The sequence below is a fragment of the Staurois parvus genome, unplaced genomic scaffold (assembly GCF_062004578.1).
Source record: "Staurois parvus isolate SC_StPar_1 unplaced genomic scaffold, SC_StPar_1.0 ptg000291l, whole genome shotgun sequence".
Taxonomy (NCBI): domain Eukaryota; kingdom Metazoa; phylum Chordata; class Amphibia; order Anura; family Ranidae; genus Staurois; species Staurois parvus.
Genome location: NW_028318087.1, coordinates 9,689,028 through 9,708,782, shown reverse-complemented (window position 1 = coordinate 9,708,782; position 19,755 = coordinate 9,689,028). Strand labels below are relative to the sequence as shown.

The 19,755-nt window shown below is 40.0% G+C and overlaps 1 protein-coding gene across 2 annotated transcripts in view; it reads left to right on the top strand.

Annotated features, from left to right (window-relative positions):
• Positions 1-19,755, top strand: part of VCL (vinculin) — a 98,584-nt gene that overhangs the window by 74,181 nt on the left and 4,648 nt on the right. The window contains exons 10-19 of one of the 2 annotated variants that reach the window (XM_089682591.1): positions 1,001-1,176; positions 2,344-2,534; positions 3,051-3,250; positions 6,055-6,183; positions 6,276-6,425; positions 7,578-7,686; positions 7,821-8,123; positions 9,637-9,761; positions 11,933-12,118; positions 15,723-15,965. In XM_089682591.1, coding sequence (XP_089538717.1) covers positions 1,001-1,176; positions 2,344-2,534; positions 3,051-3,250; positions 6,055-6,183; positions 6,276-6,425; positions 7,578-7,686; positions 7,821-8,123; positions 9,637-9,761; positions 11,933-12,118; positions 15,723-15,965 — 1,812 coding nt within the window. The remainder of the gene's footprint in view (positions 1-1,000; positions 1,177-2,343; positions 2,535-3,050; positions 3,251-6,054; positions 6,184-6,275; positions 6,426-7,577; positions 7,687-7,820; positions 8,124-9,636; positions 9,762-11,932; positions 12,119-15,722; positions 15,966-19,755) is intronic. The other variant, XM_089682592.1, reaches the window with a different exon arrangement.

The window sequence follows — 19,755 nt, the reverse complement described above, 5'->3', positions numbered from 1 at the left end:
GGATGCTATCCTATATCTGCTTTTATTAGGATGTAAGTTAAACCTTCTAAAGACTTGTATCTCTTGTTGACTGCAGTAATCACCCACCTATAGTTAAAGTGGAACTACATTGTATCTGAGCACCACAAACCAAAACCGCAATCTAATTCATTTTTATTTTTCAAAGCAAACTCCCTCATCCATCCATGTCTCCATGCTTTATTTTGCTGAGAAATCACTTTGAAAAACATCCCCTAGCATTTCTGGCCTTGGCCATCTTGAGTAAGGGCAGATGATATATGTAGCAATTACTTCCTGGAATTCATTTGCCCTTTGCTCCGGCATGCAGACAGGAGGGTTGTGCTTACCTGAGAAAACCCCTCTTCCCCTCTTGAAGACTCCTGGGATTTATGATATCATTTGCCAAGGCATGGAAACCAGGAAGTAACTACAGAAATGTAAAAAACAGTGTAAAATGTGTACATATGATATGCTTTCTTATCTATTTACCAAAGCTAGCAGCATAAGAATTCAAAATGGTCAATGTTGATTGAGAGAGTGAAGTTCCACTTTAAGTCCCCGAGTTTGCTTACCTGCAGCACTCCACTCTTTGTTGAATTTACATTTTATATTATGAAGAATACCAATTCAGAAATAGAAATATCTGAGGTTGTAGTGTGAACAAACACTTCAAGAAGAGCAGGAACATGTAACCATAGCTGAAGCAGCTGTCCATAGCAACCAATTAATTTTTCATTTTCATATTCAAAGCTGAACGGAAAAAGCTAAAGATTAAAGCTGATTGGTTGCCATGCATAGCTGTTTCAGATTCTGTATGCTGAAGTTTTGATGAATTTCCCTAAGTAAGATTTATAACCATATGTCTGCCATGTCCCAAAAAGACTTAAGTGCACTTGATAACGAGATCGATAGAAATCAATCTATTGATCTATCTTTATTTTGGAAGCTTCTATAGGGTGTATTGCTTAATTCCTTTATTACGTCTCTTGCTTCCCTATAGAGCTGGCTTGCAGATCCCAATGGTGGTCCTGAAGGTGAGGAGACTATTCGAGATATCCTAGCTGAAGCCAAGAGGATTGCTGAGTTGTGTGAAGATCCCAAGGACAGAGAGGACATCTTGCGTTCCTTGGGGGAAATAGCAGCACTTACTGGCAAGCTGAGTGAGCTCAGACGACAGTATGTAAACAATACATTTAAATAAACTTGCTACATATTCAATCAGTTCAAAGTTAGTATGTAATGACAAATTGTATATGCAGAGCTGCACACATCAATAATAGTCTGGAGTAGGCTGCTGAAGGTATATTCAAATTTTGACTTTTTTTAACTTCCAAAAATAAGCCCTCATGCACACTGGATGTTTGGCCATCTCTCCTAGACGCCTTTCCTTTTTGGCAGCAGCATTTTGGCAGAAAAAAATATTTGCCATTCGTAAACGTGTAATGTGTTCAGGCATGTCAAGCGCTTGGGAGTTCATTTTATTGCCCAGAATAATTTATTCTGGTTAGTGAAATTATGCTCGATCGCCAAACGTGCCTAACGTTAATGTGCATTTAGACATGTTTACTGGCATCAAGCTTTTTTTCTTTCAAAATGCTGCTACTCCTGGATGCGCTGGTACGAATTTTTTTTGTTTTTTTTTTTTCTTTCTCTATCCTTAAATGCCTATATGTGCGTGGACAAATAGGTTAATATGCAGGGGTGTTTAGAAGCCGAAAAAAAATTCAGATGCCCCTAACCGCAGCATTTAAAAAAACAAAAACAAAACAAAAAACCATACAGTGTGTATGAGGCCTTAAAGTACAGCTGTTTACATTGTTAGTACTGTTAATTGTGCCTTGACCCTGCACTGCTTGTCTTTGTAGTTTCCTTACTCGTAAAGGAGGCAGCCTATCACTAGCGCTAATGATAGGAAACTTGAGAGGTGGGAAGAGGAAAGGCACATGATTTATTTAACAGGAAAAGTCGAGTTGTACATATAATTTAAGATGCATACATTTTTTAATCTACTGATTGTTTTGGTATGTAATTTTAATGGACACTGTCTCTGCCTATATGTTGTATGCTCATTATGACTTTTCTAAGTTTTTTGTTTAAAGCCTAAGTTTAGCTGAACTCAAAAATATAAAAATCAGGTAGGACAGAGAAGGATTTCTCCTCTAAGAAGAATCGGCACAAGGCACACATCATATTAACTAAGTAACCGTCCCTTGTGCAGGATTTGTATGTTTTTACATTTTAGCTAAATTTAGGCTTTAAGGAGGTTTGGCGGTTACTGTCCAGGATATAAATAAAGCATTTTTTTCCCTTTTTACTTTTTTCCTGAAACAAAAAAAAAAACAGAGGGAAGGGAGACACACCAGAAGCTCGAGCTTTAGCGAAGCAGATAGCAACATCACTGCAGAATCTGCAGACCAAGGTGAATCGTGCCGTGGCCAACAGCCGCCCTGTGAAAGCAGCTGTAAATATGGAAGGGAAGGTAGAGCAGGCCCAGCGCTGGATTGACAATCCCTCTGTGGACGACCGTGGTGTGGGTAAGAAAAAGTTGTTTAAAATTTAACATTATATATATATATATATATATATAGATAGATAATTTTTTTTTAATTTTGAATAGAGTGGGGAAGTATTTAGAAAGCCTGTTAATTTTCTGTTGCTATGTTCCCATTGGGGAGATTTTCCTTCCTGTTCAGGTGATGGGTGTCAGACAGAGCAGGTTGTGAGGAGAAATCTGCCCAACATAGATGCAATATAAAACCATGGAGAGAGTCCTACCCTTCTTACTCTGTCCAAATATTGGATAAAAAAGCTTTGGTTGAAGTTGATCCTTAAATCATGGAACACCTCATGCAATCTTTCCCAAAGCCTACCAGTTATGTCCTCAAACTGTATCCTTCAACATCGGCTTGTATTAAAAAAAAAAACAAAAAAAAAAAACAAAAAACAGATAAACACCTTTTTGGATTTTTTTTTTTCCTTCATTGATTTAATGTGTACATTTTTGAATGTCTTCTAGCATTGCCGGAGCATTTATTTTGTTCTTGTTAAAGGTCAGGCTGCCATCCGTGGCCTAGTAGCTGAAGGACGTCGCCTGGCGAACTCTATGATGGGACCTTTCCGCCAAGATATGTTGGGAAAGTGCGACCGTGTAGAGCAGCTGGCGGGACAGCTTGCTGAGCTAGCAGCACGGGGTGAAGGGGACACACCACAGGCTCGAGTTGTGGCAGCTCAACTCCAGGAGGCATTAAAGGTTGATTGAATTCATTTGACTTTGATCCATACACTGTGACAGTATTTACAGCTGTTTGGCTTAATGCAGTCGGCACTTGTTAGCAAAGTATTGCGGTCATGGTCATAGCAGAGATTATGCTTTCTGAAGTAAGGTGATCAAGACAAAGCAGAGTAGTCATACATAAGTATTGTTTATTAATCCACGTTTTTGTTTATTTATCAATATTAAAGCTGGGCTTGCAGCTAAAATGCAAGGTCTGCTGTTTAAGTAGGCATTCTCCCCTTTACTGACGCACAGCATAAACGTTTAAAGACATAGAGAGAGAAAGTTAGTATACTTCTAATAACAGGCTGATGTGCATGGATAAAGCGTGGCTCAGCTCCAAAACAAATGTACTAATACAGGGGTGTGGAAATTTTTAAAAAAACTACTTGCCCAGGGATTAAATTGGTGTCCCAGTCTACGTGTCCCTCATGACAATCTACTTGTCCTGATAAAAAAATGTTTTTTAACCAAAACCGTATTGAAATCTGAAGTGCTTTATGGAATGTCTGGGGCTTTTAAACACAGAAGGGGCTTTATGGCAGCTTAAATGTTTAATAATTTTACCAATTCGCTGTATATTTCCTCCTCCCCTCCCTGCCTGCCTCCAGCACTGCACTCGGGGACTAGCAGGGAGGGGAGAGACCTGGCAGTGTAATGAGCACCGATTGGCTGCTCCTCATGTAAGGGACGTGTGGGACTTATCCTTTATCTCTTTCGCTGCCAGAGCCATTTTTGCACAAAGGTCTAGGAAATGCAAAATTTCAGTAAAAAATACATTTAAGTTAATTTTAGGGCACAAAAAGTAATAAATTATCCAATTTGTTTGTAAAATATAAAAGTCGAGGTTGCGTCGAGTAAATGGATATCCAGCATGCCAAACCTTAAATTTGCGTGCACTCGTGAAACGGCAACAAACTTTAGTACCCTATTAGGAGGGGGAGGCGGTTATGTGCTTGGGTGCATTTGAAATTAAAATAAAAAAATATTACTTTTTTTTTTTTTTTTTTATTACATAAGGGACAGTTTGTCCCCTATGTGATGATTTTTGGTGACAGGGTCTCTGTTTTTCTGTGCTCCTCTGAATGTAATGCAGTGGCCGGGATTCTGACAATGGGGACCCGGAAATTACGTCACATCACTTCTGGGTCAGGACCAGAAGGGGAGGGGAATGCATGTGTCTACTCTCCTCCCTCCTCTATAACCGCATCCCGACACACTGCTGGCAGCCACTGACTGGTCCCAGGCCCGCGGATGGGGCAAGCGGAGCTCGGGACATATAGCGGGCAGGGGGCAGCGGCGACTAGCACTGTGGGCTGTGTGGAAGCAATCGGGCGGTAGCACTGCAGGAATGCTTCTACCTGACAGATGAGCCCTGCTGCTTGCCCACAGCAGGGCTAAAGGCAAATAAAACCCCTACCTGCCCGGAACTACATGTCCCGTGCGCCAGGCGATATGAATTGCATATCCCTGTACATAGAAAAAAGTGGCCGAGGGACTTTTATGAGTCAAAGCAAAAATACAAGATTAAGAGCGTAGCATTTTATTCAGAAGTGTACATATTTACCAACACTTAAAATGAGTATACAGACCAAAATAAAACACAAACATAAGCAAAGAATTTTTTTGTGCACGTAGGAGTATAAATAGTAATAATAAAATCATGTACAACACATTGAAATAGATCAAGCCCTTCCACAGAGCTTGACATGTTTTGTGAAATAACGTTCACGTCTTCAGATGATGTGAAAATTGATCATAGTGCTGTGTAATAGGCACAGAAAATAAATACAGAAATATGGAGGCTAGCCAAAAATATGGAGTGCGCCAAGAAAGCACCGACCAAATCCATCTTGTCTGGGAGATGTGGAGTGGACCGGACAACCCACATGGGGTGCATACAGCAGGAACCAAAACTAGGGGAGGAGCCATCCTTGCTACAAAACGAGGGTGCCCCAATAAACTGCAGAGCAATAAAGTATTTACCAGTCAGAGAGAATGCAGCCCAGTATACTTACCTTTCCCCTGGCTTCCAATTGTAATGCCTAGGTAAGGGTGATGTCATCCTCCTGGTGATAACTGGGCAATGTAGAGTACTCCAAATCTTGCTGAGAGGATGTCCCAGCACTGTGCAGCAGTATCTTATCTCTGTTTTGAGTGCTTCCCTTTCCTTGGGATCATGTTGGCATGAGGATGATGGCACCCCCTGCACTGCAGAAGCTGGAGGAAAGGTTACTATAATATCTATTTTTTTCCCCCTTCTACAGGTCGTTCAGCTTTTACTCTGCTTTTAAAGAAGGGGTGGGAGATGTGCTTAAAAAGTCAACCTTGCCCGCTGTAAGATTATTCATTTTTTGTCTTTCCTTTTTTATTTTTTTTTTTGGGTCAGAGTAGGTGTGCTAGAGTTCTTTTTATTTTTGAATTTGTCCATATAAAGAGCTACTAGGGCCTTACTCTAGCCTGCATTACCCTTATAACTGCACAGAACATAGGATATGTAGTCCTAATCCATGGGTATATGCCACTACTATGATTGGACCCTGGCTAAAGCTTTGCTGGGACCTCATTAACAATGGAGGTAAAATTTCCTTAAGGGCCAGGGACAATGGGCCTATGTTTGATATTTGTCCCCATTAGGACCAACAAATGCATAGTAAAACCTGATAGAGGATGTAACCGTTCCACACTCTTAAAAGTAAGTTATGATTGCTGTTCTACTTTATATAATATATTGTCCGTAATTTGGAATGGGAGTATCTTACATATATTTTGTTTTCAAGGATCTGAAGGCCAAGATGCAAGAAGCAATGACTCAGGAAGTGTCTGATGTCTTCAGTGATACCACTACTCCTATTAAACTTCTGGCTGTGGCAGCAACTTCACCACCTGATGCTCCAAACAGGGAAGAGGTCAGTTACGGATGTCTTCTACCTCTTCTTTTTTTTTTTTTTTACCTCATTTCCATTTTTCACCTAATGTCATGGTTTACTCTCGTCACTAGGTGTTTGAGGAGAGATCTGCCAATTTTGAGAACCATGCTGCTCGTCTGGGAGCCACCGCAGAAAAAGCAGCAGCAGCAGGATCGGCCAATAAAGCCACTGTGGAAGGAATACAAGCAACAGTAAAAACAGCCAGGGAGCTTACCCCACAGGTTTGTTCTGGGACTGGCTTTTACATTTACAGCGACTAGTTTCCTCTATACGTAGTTACTGAACATTATAGAGCTAAACTGATAGCTGGCATAGTATTTTCATACATTTAAGAAGGTTTATATTTTGTTTTTACCCATTTCATTTAACCCTCTTGCTGTTTGACATTTTAATATCCATGGATGTGCCAGCATTTAAACAAAATTCTTGTTGCTAGAACAGCTTGGAGTTTTACATCCTTGCTTCCAAGAAAAAAATAAAGTTTAATAAAATAAACTAAATAAACGATGTAAAAACACTCTGCCCCCACATACACCCATATATGATTGCAAACATGCACAATATTTGCTCACACATATGAAAACATCAATAAAGCAGTACTTATTGCCACGCCTGAGTGAGAACAATAATTCTAGAGCATCATTCACTGTTAACCGTAAACCGATGCGCTGTAAAGGCATTGCCTATCAACAATGTTAGGTATTGCCCTTTTTTAATATTTGACAGACGCACTCAATTTTTAGACTTGGAATATTTGGTATTCATATACTTGCTGTAACCTCATCTTTTTATATTTGACCAAAACATTAAATAATTTGAGCTTTTTTTTAAAAAAATAAAAACTTGATTAACAGTAGCTCAATTATCATGCAACATAAATTGTAGCTGCCAGCATTTTATTCTACAGAGTTTCTACTTGCAGAAAATATATAATGTGTTGGGAGTTTTAGGTAATCTTCAGGCCTGAGACTGCATTTTCCCATGCGTGGGAAATAATAAAGGGAAACTATAGTCAGCCTATGGTAGGCCTCCATCTGTGGTGTTTTATAAGCCTTGAACTAGTTTGTAAATTAAAATATGGAACTCCAAGCAACAAAAATGTGAAAGTCATTGAAGTAATTGCTATCATAGCAAAATTCATAATCGCTGAAAACACTGTAGTTTACCTTTAAACAAAAAAAAGAAAAGAAAACTTTTATAAGTGAAGGAATTTTGCATTGGGCTTTCTGACCAGGTACTGGCGGGGCTGAAAGCTCCTTGTGCTTTGATCTGTTTTTTGATTGGGGCCCAATCCTTGTATTCATAATTTCTGGTAGATTTTGTTTTCAAATTTCTCCTAATTCTCTTCGTCTTCTCATGTGCACGTTTTATAGGTTGTCTCTGCTGCTCGAATCCTGTTACGTAATCCTGGAAACCAGGCTGCATATGAACACTTTGAAACCATGAAAAATCAGTGGATAGATAATGTAGAAAAGATGACAGGTTTGTTTTACGTAGTTTCCTTGGAGGGCAGTACCCACCCTTACTGGCAGAGATTGGCTACTTTTTATTTTCTTCCTTCCTAATATATGCCTAAACTATTGCCTTCCATATTTAACTTTCTGTTCATTTTCCAGGCCTTGTTGATGAGGCCATTGACACACGGGCACTGCTGGATGCTTCTGAGGAAGCCATTAAGAAAGATATTGACAAATGCAAAGTGGCCATGGCAAATATGCAACCCCAAATGCTTGTTGCTGGAGCCACTAGCATTGCTCGTCGGGCAAACCGTATCCTGTTGGTGGCCAAAAGGGAGGTGGAGAACTCTGAAGATCCAAAATTCAGAGAGGCAGTGAAAAATGCTTCAGATGACCTAAGCAAGACCATCTCTCCTATGGTTCTGGAAGCCAAAGCTGTAGCTGGCAACATCTCCGACCCAGGTAAAAAGTTCAGTTGATGCCTCAAATAGCAAGAATAAGTTCATGTATTAAGGAGCTACATTAGGAGAACTATGGGGTATTCCATTACTATCCTCTATCCTAAAGTGCTAGTCACCTGGTGGTCTCTGGCTTTGGTACTTTAAGTCACTAATGTGCACAAGAATGCGGCACTCTTTATCTTCATCATTTGGGGGGGGGGGGGTAAATCACTCAAATTAATTACCAAAAGTCTTTGCATCAACATACGTTCAATAGGTTTCATTTACCACTTCCCCGCCACCCTATAGCAGAAGTACTGCTACAGGGCGGCATGGCTGTGCAAAATCACGTGTATATAAATACGTGATTTGCATTTTCAGGTAGGGGGCGCACACCGCCCTACCCTTACCGCTATTGGAGGCTAGGGATGTCAATCACTGGGTCCCGACCGGCAATCGGCGGTTGTCGGGAAAGCTGACAGGGGAGAGACGTGTGCAAACAACACAGGTCTCTCTTCTGTCAGCATGGACATGCTGCTTTGTATCTCTCTGCACAGTAGAGAGATACAAAAGAGCATGTCTCCAAAGTAAAGCACAACACAGTGCATATAGTAAAACACATACAGCACATTGTTAACCATATGATCGCCCCAGATGTTAACCCCTTCCTGCCCAGTGTCATGAGTAGAGTGTCAGTGCTTTTTATTAGTGTCACTGGGGATGTCAGAGGTAGTTGGGTCTCACCCAGTGTCAGAATGCCTGCCAAGGTCCCGCTATAAGTCTCTGATAGCCGCCATTACTAGTATAAAAAAATTGAAAATAAATTCCAGTATCTATACCGCCATTTGTAGATGCTATAAGTTTCACGTAAACCAATTTACACATATTTGGATTTTTTTTTTCAGCAAAGATCTGTAGCAGAATACATTTTGGCCTAAATTTAGGAAGAAATTGGATTTTTTAAAAAGTTTTTTATTAGATATGTTTTATAGCAAAAAGTAAAAAATAGTGTTTTTTTTTTTTTCTCAAAATGTTTGGTCTGTTTTTGTTTATAGAGCAAAAAATAAAAAACGCACAGGTGACCAAATACCACTGAAAGATTGCTCTATTTGTGGTACATGTACCAGTAATGCAGCGTTGTTTCGTGAAAAATGGCCTGGTCAGGAAAGGGATTCAGTTCTCTGGAGGGCAAGTGGTTAAAATAGAGTATATAGGATTAGTCAAGTTTGGTTTTTTTTTTTCCCCTGATTTCAGCACTGTGACAATTTCACAATTTGTTTTTTGTTTTTTTTAAATCTGGAATTTTGTCAGTAATACAGTGCATTCATTTAAATGTAAAGATGTACTGTGTTTTAGAACTACAGTGACACCATGTAAGTAGTCTCAGCTGATGTTCTGCTACAATTTATAATATTTATACTGTTTCTAGTAGATGTGCAGGTTTATTCCTTACTTTCATGCATGTTGGCTCTTTTATTGTGACGATAATTCTGAGACTATTTTTCACACAATCTATTCTTTATTTTCTCCCAAAGCTTTACAGAAAGGCTTTTTGGACTCAGGCTACAGGATTCTAGGAGCTGTGGCCAAAGTTAGGGAAGCATTCCAGCCTCCAGAGCCAGAATTCCCCCCTCCTCCCCCTGACTTGGAGCATCTGCGGGTAAGCATTGTATAGGGTCATGGTGTTTGCCTCTCTAAAAGAATATGGTACTTATTCTTCCCACAATATCCCCAAAAATGTAATTGAATCCAATGAAAAGAAAATAGGAATGGCTCAAGTTACTTTTTCTTAGATGCAGTTTAATTAACCAGCTTTTATTACTATACAATTTATTAACTTAAAAATTCTGTATCGTTGGCAAAGTATAACAATTTCTAGAACCTTAATAATACACACATGTAGATACAACAGTGTATTATTAATAAAATTAGTGCAAAAATAAGGAAATTAAGATTAAAACAAAGATCAATAAAACGTCTATATATGTAAAATAAAGTGCAAAAAGTTCCAAAGTTGACAATATTGAACTATGAATCAATCCAAATGATAAATGCTCTCCCAAGGGAATGACACCAGCGCTCACCCACTCCTTACCAAATGGAGAGATCTCAATAAACAGATCAATTGTGCTTTGCTTTTGATAGAGCCTCAATATCCCCAAAAACAATTCAAGTTTGATATGGCTCCAGACAGATGGAATAACCGCAGCTTATAAAGATCAAGTGTGCCTGCTTTTAGTCAACATGTGCAGACATATAGGAGGAGTACTTGATTTTGGATAGGTTGTAATTTAGTTTTATTTTTATATCATCAGCAGCAAAAATTTTTGAAGTTAATGCTCTTACATTTTAAATATTTGGCATTCCCTCTACTAGCCGCTAAAGACACAATTCCCAAGAATGTTCCATTAAACCTTCTTTCTGTATTCGGTATAAGCATACAGGCATACCTTGGTTTACGAATTTAATTTGTTCTGCTGGACTTTTCGTATAGCGAAAAAATTCATAAACTGAAACACCGTTTCCTATAGGAATGCATTGAAAACAAATTAATCCGTTCCGGAGCTCAGAAAAAAGTAAACGTTACTAGAATACCGCATGAGTTATTTTACCAAGTCGTGCGGTATTTTATTAGTGACAACCATGTGTTAATGTTTCAGCTGTCAACAGGGTTCCCCACTGATAGCTGAATGTAAAAGAATTGCCAGCAATTAAAAAAATAATGTAAAAAACGGTGTGGGGTCCCCCCTCCCATCTATACCAAGTCCAGGCACCCTGTCGCATGTGACCCCGCCCTATGTGACATCAATGATGTCGCATGGGGTGGGGTCGCTCGGGTGATGTCCTCGGGTGGCCCCACCACTTACATATTTAAGAACTGTCAAACCAATGAGGCAGGCAGAAGGCTGGAAGCAATCATCGGGAGTGGAGCCTTTTTTAAAATTCTTTTTTCAGGTCGGCAGCGGCGGGGACGGCGGGCATCGTGATTGACAATGGATCTACTGCAGGGGACATTCTTTTAGTTTTTTCTTTTAATAAAGGACTTGTCAAAGACCGTGTCCTGTCGTTTTTCACACTACACTTTTTGTTTTTTGTGAATGAGTAGGGGTCCCCCATACTCATTCACATGGAGGGGAGGGGGGGCAGGATCTGGGGGCACCCTTGTTAAAGGGGGCTTCCAGATTCCGATAAGCCCCCTGCCCGCAGACCCCCACAACCATCAGCCAGGGTTGTGGGGAAGAGGCCCTTGTCCCCATCAACAAAGCACCCCCCCATGTTGAGGGCATGTGGCCTGGTATGGTTCAGGAAGGGGGCGCTCAAAATTTATACCAGACCCGAAGGGCTTGGTATGGTTGGGAGGGGGGACCCCACACTATCTTTTAAATTTATTATGGTGCCGCTCTTTTTTTTTTCTTCACTATAGCTCAAAAATTCAGCTGTCACTTTCACCACAATAAGAGAAACAATGTTTCCTTTTAGTTTCTTAAAAGAAACAAAGTTTCCGTTAACTCTGGGAAATTATCTTATCTTGTGAGCTATAGTGAAGAAGAAAAAAAAAGCTAGCAATTGCATTTAAAACTTCGTATTGTGAGAAAAATTTGTAAACCAAGGCATTATTTTCAATGGATTTTCTGAAAATTAAGTTAACCGAGGCGTTTGTAAACCAAGGTATTACTGTACATAGAATGCATTTTTGCTTTTAAAAGGCATTAGAAATGTAATATCTGCTGTAAATTTTCTATAGACATTGTTAATATTTTATCAGTGATTTCCATGTTATTTATTATTATGTTCTCTGAATCATTTTCTACTACGTTGTCTTTCCCCTAGCTGACTGATGAGGCTGCACCTCCCAAACCACCTCTTCCTGAGGGAGAGATTCCACCACCCAGGCCCCCACCTCCTGAAGAGAAGGATGAGGAGTTCCCTGAAATGAAGGTTGGCGAGGTAGTCAATCAACCAATGATGGTGGCTGCAAGACAGCTTCACGAAGAAGCACGCAAATGGTCCAGCAAGGTAATTTTCAATTAGGATGATATACATAAGTGGTGGAAGGCTATGAGCTCTGGAGGATATTTCCTTCAGAAGATGTATGTTACACATTACCACAATACCAGAGAGCCAGAATGTTTCTATCCAGCTTATCTGTGTTGTATTTCTCCTGAAGCCTGAGTTCCATTAACAAGTGGTGTCCTCAGGATTTCCTTTAATGTTGATATCCGTGGTAATTTCTGACCTCATCCTGTTTAAGAAATCCTGAAAGCATGACCTGAAGGACAGTTCTTGAGAAACCCTACACAGCAGCCATTAAAATGTCCTAAACTTTCAAGTACATCTTGTGTTCTGCATTATGGTAAACCATAGAATTTATTACCAGCTGACATAAATGGGTTTTGTGTAAAAGTACAATATACTGACCAAGAGAAGCATGTTTAACTGCCTGGGGATATTAACCCACTAATTCAATCTTCATTCTATGAAACCCTTCAATGAGTGACCTACAATGAGAGGGAGCACTTTATATGGCGATAAAGGTTTATATTGGGGTTGGCTGAAAAGTCTCCTTTTCTTTCTTTTAAATGTGTAGATTAGCAACCTTTTTACATCTCCGATTTGTGAATTTTATGTATGATGCTATAAAACTAGAGTATGGTTTGTGCTGCTCCATTCAGGTTTCCTTTAAATCTGTTTTTCTAAATGGCATATCCAGCTTACTTTTTACGCCTTATTCACACTAAACGTGCCACCAAATCAGTTTTCATGCACATTTCAATGAGTTTTACACAGGTTGCAGATTCCTGCACAGAAAAAAATCTGCGCGTGATACCAGTGTTGTGGTGTGTACAGGGCACATAGAGAACAGTTTTCTTTGTGCCCTTGCAGAGCGCGTGCAAAAAAACTCACATCTCTGCACCATAGTGTGAATGAGGCCTTAAAGTAAACCTGTCTTTGGGGGAAATACGTGGGCTGCCATTTCAGACCTTTTGAATATTGCTTACCTGGCTGATATTTTTAACCACTTCTTTTAAAACCATGAGACACACTGGTTGGTTGGGTCACTGACTCAAATAAAAAAAAAAAAAAAAGCATATCAGGTTTGTAAAATCTGCATGCTTGTTCCAGATTATTGGAACTAAAGAACTAAAGCAAGAAAAAAAGCTTAAGAAAGCTAGTATTTTCAAAAGGAGAAATCAGCAATGGCAGCTTCTGCTCCTCTTTTATGACAGTTGTCCTATAAGGCTGTATCACCATGTTTTGCTGGGATGGATACAGAATAACAGAACGGCTGAAGTGCATTTCCTAGAAAGAATATCACTGCAGGCTTCCTATAGGACCTCTTGTGATGACCACAAGTGTAGGCGTGATGATCTTTTCTGATCAGTACTTGAGCTTTCCTACTGCTCCTATTTACATTGATTGTGAGTCATCTCAGTAATACTAGTAACCTAGTATTATGCCAGCATTTGAGGATAGCTCAGTTGTGTGCACTAGAATATGAAATAGTCTTTAAACTATTAAATGATTTGCTTTCTATACCACGAGTGCAGTGGGTTTTGTAGACAAAAACTTGGCTGGAAACCTTTTAAATTGAATGGATGTTTAATGGTGTTAATACATTTAAATGGATATGAAAGTTGCAGATTGGAATTGCAGTGATGTTTATTGGTTTATACATTTACTTAAAGCAAAAATACAGCAATGGATATTTTAACATAGTTACATAGTCCAGTTTGGTTCAATGTATTTATGCATATACCATACCTGAGATATCCCTCCAGAACCTGGAAATCACTGTAGTAGACAACGCTACGACAGTGATCTTTACTAGCTTTTGGGTCCCATGCCAAGTGGCTGCCCTGTTTTCTGAACATTGAAGGTTGGTTGTTTGGCTTGGGCGCCACTCACAGATCACGCAAAGCGTTCTCTGGACGGGTTGAGAGAAGGGCAGTGACATCATGCTCTCTACTTTTGTTCTGAGATTCATGTAATAAGGCCAGTGGAGAGGGACTAAAAGTTGGTGTTGCAATACATTCAAGCTTTTCCAAGCTTTTCCTATTGCTATGTCTGACATACACATAGACGTACATCAAAGAAGAATGATGTCCTTTTGTAAGGATTTTAGATATTTGTTAACAATGTAAACTAAATTGCTCCTCAAAGTGCCATTGAAAGCCAAGTCCATCCAAAAACAGTTAATTGATTTCTTTGTCCATGGCCTTATTATGCCGAATGACTGCAAAGAGCTCTCTCTTGTTTTACGCCACACACCAAAGTCACACCAGGTTAATCATTTATTCATGTAATATTTTTTGTGCTCCCTATAAATCTTTAATATGAATACTGCAGTCATGCATAATGAATCCATTCTACAATGTATCTGAAACCATAGACAGACAATTTTTCATTAGTTGCCAAAATCAGTTGTTAACCTTTTGTGGTTGATGACAAGTGATAAAAGCAATAATAAAGATCTTGGATGGATGGATAGAAATGGGAATGGTTTAACCACCTTTTTACGGGTCCCATTGAGAAGATTCCCCTTCTATCCCACAGATGACATGGGTAGAAAGGAAATCTCTGTGTGAGGGAAACTATGTTCTTAGGTGTTGGATACTTTTCCTTTATTCTTCTTTCTATTTCAATGGTTTTTATTAATTTTTTAAACAGTATAAAACAGAGGCAATAAAACACGCCCACGCAGGGGCTATCAATTGCACAGATAAACAAAATACAAAATAAAAAAAAAAAGGAAAAACAGTGCTCTAACGCCAACAGGGCAAAAGGTACGCCCACGCAGGGGCTCTTTATTCTTCTTTCAATGAAAACTAGTATACCTTGGATTTCCCATAAAGTCTTTGTGACTGTGTTCACCAGCCCTCGTAGAGGGGATAAATCTCCACATCAAGGACGCAGCAATAAAAACCTGTGATGGGGATGAAGAATCTTGTAAAACAAAAATGGGAAAACACTTTGCAGGATTCCTAAACCTTCCCTATGCTATCCAGAGCTTAAAAATTGGGCTACACACTATAAACGTGTGTTTAAGTCCACGGGAGGTACATTGAAGGTGAACTAAACCCATCGATTTAATGGTTTCCCAAAACAGTTACGTTCAAGGCATGCCGTGCCACCAGACGTGCAAGCTTCAACTGTCAACTGAACTGTCAAGCCATCAAATGGCTGGTGTCATAACTGATCACATGAGCAGCACCATGGCACCGGCAGAGCAAACAGAGGCTAAGATGGCAGCTTCCCTGGCGGTAAGGTTAAAGAGGGTTTAGTTTTGCTTGAAGACAGGTAGTAATTTACCCTTGTGATGTGCATTTACATTTCATTTTGGGTGGGCTTTGCTTTTAATCTATTGTGTTTTAGATCTTACTCTTCGCTTACCTTTTGGAATTTCATAAACGTGTATTTTGATTCATTTCATATTATTGTTTAACGTTCCAATTATATTGTCATGGTTCTACTATAGACAGCTGAAAGAAAAATGTGCATACATGTACCCAAGTAGTCATATGGTTTGGCTTCTGGAGCAGTCAGCCCTTTGCCCTCCTTTCCCACCTCTGCTTCTGATACTAACCTGTCCCCCTTTCTTTACCCCTCCCTGCCCTCCCAGTCACCTGGAAGCCCTGCCCCTGCTACCCCGCAGGGTACAGAAGCCGTTGTGTCTGAGGTAGAGCAGGAGCGTGAGGAAGAGGAGGAGGAGGAGGAAGCGTCAGTAGAATTTGTCCTCTCCTCTGACGTTGAAGATGATTATGAGCCAGAGCTGCTCTTAGTACCTGAGGGGCAGCCTGTGAACCAGCCAATGCTGGCCGCAGCTCAGTCTTTACACCGGGAAGCTACAAAATGGTCCAGTAAGGTATTCAATGGTTACAAAATATGCATCCTCCACCGTGCCATGTGCATCCCACCCCTCTCCCTCCATCCATGACACGGTTTGCGCCTCCCGTCTGCGCCAAGCTGAGAGTTTTGCTGAGTGTTTTGTTTACCTGTGCTGGCTTGTGTCTGCGAGCCCATGAATGGCTTCCTCAGTGGATTTTGGCTTGTGTATGTTTTGTGTATCAAGATATATATGTTGGGTTAGTTGTTCAATAATAATTATACTGTGTTGGAGATAGGTGATAGTATCATTTAATATAAGTATTCAACATTTTACATGACCACGTCTTCAAAATGGAATACAACAACTTGGTACTGGATGCAATTAAAGATTATTGCAGCTAGAATGTCTCCTCTGTCTAATCTCTGTTTTCCTATGTATGCCGGTAACCAGTATCCTATCTCCATCCCATCCAGTGCATACTAACAGACGAGCCCTCAAGGAGAATGTTCAGCCATCCAAAGTACCCTTTTTAATGTGCTTTTAACAATTCTATTTGGCAGACTACGTAATTAACCATTTTTATTTTTTGCATGGCTGCCCACAGTTCTTGACATGATCAGTTATAACAGATGTGGATTCTCAATCCCACAAATTAGTATTATTGACTGGAGGCATATCTTTTATAATGGTTTTCCCTGGATACTGAATCACTTGGTATGAGATAAAATGAATATGTTCAGAATATAGAAAATACCCCTTCCCCAGTAGTAGCCACATCAATTGGTTAGCTAGATGCTGACATTTCATGAAAAATGGAAACTCAGTCAAAAACATATATAGTTACAATCATATAAAGAGAAGCTCCAGTCCCCCCCCCCCCCTAAAAAAAAAAAAAAAGTCTACAGCCATAAATTCTGTAGCTGCTGACTTTTAATAGAAGGAAACTTACCTGTCCAGGGATCCAGCGCTGTCCCGATTCTTCAATGGGCTTCGGGTCCAGGCACCAGCATCTTAACTAAGGGAAAACAGCTGTGAAGCCTTCAGGCCTCACAGCTGGCTAACCATTACGCATGTTCGAGTCACATTGCACTTTATGGCCTCACTGTTTTCTGGGACCTGTGTTGTGTCCCAGAAGGCTGCGCGCTAAGTGGTGGGGATGAACCTCCGCTTGGGTGAGGGTGAAGAGGCAAACGAGAAACTTCCCCTTTTAAGAACAGTATTCCTATATGGCCCATGTATTTGGTTATACAACAAGGCATATTCCTATTGGTAACAGGAAAATAGGTTGTAGCTGTTCTATGACTGGATGGGCACCAGAAGGTTGGTTATATCACAACTCCCAGAAATCCACAAGGTACAGTTTGTCACATCAGAATTACAGTTTACTGCTTTTTGTAATGACAATCTTGTCAGCTTTAATGGCCATACTGTAAAAAAATACATTTTTTTTTCATATCTGAATGGAATTTTTCACATTTTCTGTAACCCTCCCAATGTAACATTTTTATTTATAAAGAACTCCAACGTTGAGAGTTGCTTATTGCTCTATATCAGTGTTTCTCAACCTTTTTTCAGTCAAGGCACCCTCTAAAATTATGGACAGTCCTGAGGCACCGATTCTAAAATGTAAAAAACCTATTCTAATAGTTTTATATGATGCAGCAATATGCACACATGTAGGACACCCAACATTAGAGGTGATTTATTCTTCCAAAGCCAATACACTTTTGCACACTGGTACTGACTAGTATTCTGGTGTTTTTCTTTTCCATCAGTTTTTCTCCATCACTGAGATAATGTGACCCCAGCACTGATGGAGAGGGTCAAACTAGGATTCTGTGCAGGCAGCTGACATCCTCATCAACTGATGTCATTGATTGTCAGGATGCTGGCAGCTAGAAGGTCATATTGGTGCACTATGAAAACCTGTGGCTTTGTGTAACTAAAAGGCAGGCTTGCTCTACCTGCTGACTTGTATACAAGTTTTGGGCAATTTTAGACCTTGTGCAAAGGCATGCATGAAGAAACCTCAAGGCACCCCAGGGCGCCTGGGTACCCTGGTTGAGAAAGGCTGCTCTACATATTTGTATCCTGCCTGCAAGATGTTCTACATAATGAATGTGTGGTCCTAGAGATGACCATGTGCAGAGCGATGAGGTGTCAGCACTAGACCATAGTTTAGAGGTATTAATATTCCGGTCATGAAAATATCTTACTGGTCACATTGACCCTTTTAAGAAGAAAACGAGCTACTGTGCCAACAATATAATCCCTGTCTACTGCACGTATGAGGGCATGTACTGGTTTGGTCTGCCCATTGGTATATACAGTATTATGGTAAAATAACACTTTACTACTTTAAAATATACAATGTAACATTATCACACATTTCTCAACATAAGACTTGACAGGTTACAGGGGGACTCATAGAGGAAGATGTAGAGAGACCATGTTCTTGATAATCATGATATAATGAGACTGGGGCTGCTCAGTGCTACATATCCTACATGTTATGCTGTTGCACCCTTTAATAGTTATGTTACAGTCAACAGTTTAACTTACTGTATGAAGTGCCCCATTTGCTGTGTCTGGGGTTGTGCACCCACAGAGATGTCACATTGGCAGCAGTGGCTGTGTCTCAGTTGACTCAATGGGGATGCACTGAATACCTCTGCCTTCCCATGCAGGTTAACACATACACAGGTCACACTGGTTATGGATTTATACGCCCAATGAGAATGAGGCCTAAAGCAGGTTTACCCAGAATCCTTCACTGGCCAGCTATTAAAACCGTATTTTACACAAGCACAATAGACTCCTGTTTATATGGGAAATAGGTGTTACAAATGGAACTTCTAAGTGGTCACCTATCATCTCCTCCTACTATGGTATGTTAAAGTATAAACCAGGTCTACAATATGTATTTCACCTTTTTTACGAATGACAGAAAATCTGGTCATAGAAGTAATTCTTGCAAAACAGTGATGTTAAAACTGACCTAAATGGCAAGTACATAAAATGAGCTTAACATGTCTTCATTGTTCTTTGGATAGGGTTACTTGGGCCCTTCAATAGGGAGCCTTTCTACCATTTTCACTCTCTAACAATCTTCCTTCCAGGTGTGTACTAAATGTGTTCACTGATGCATGACAGTACTGCAGTGTCTGATACTAACCCACAGCCTGCACAATCTCCATATCGCTCAGTCTGGCGGGGGGACACGTGTGTGGGACGGCTCTGCTGTTTGTAGTCTGCACTGTCGTCTGTTTTAGTGTACAGATTTGTTAAGGCAACATCCGTTGTGTTAACAGCATCCGTAATCCTGCGCACCTCACTTAACGTGTGTGAATGTTGCCCTGCAGTGTCTGGCGAATCACTGATTTAACCATGTTAAGCCTGGAAATTGTTACTTGTTATACATACAATGGTATCTGCAGTTTTGCAAATCTCGCCTCTCGTTTCCAGCTCCTCTCAATGGCATCAATTTGAGGTAAATGTTCATCACTTCCAAAAAGTGCTGAAGTGTGCCAATTTTCAAAAGCAGAGTAAACCTGATTTTATCATAGCTTGTAAAGAATTGATTTGTCGTCAACGGCCTCTTTTTGAAAATAAATGCCAAGGCATGGAATTTACCACTAAAAACCTTTACATTATAAAAGTCTGCAAGTATAGAATTGTCATACTTGTAACCATTGGGAGAAGCACATGGAACCAGAGCACTTTTGTTTTTTATTTTCTTTGTACTTTTTTCCATTTACAGGATGCAGGTTTAGCTTTTGTTTTTTAAAGAATTTCCTAAATTTGTATTGCACATTGCTGCCTATCT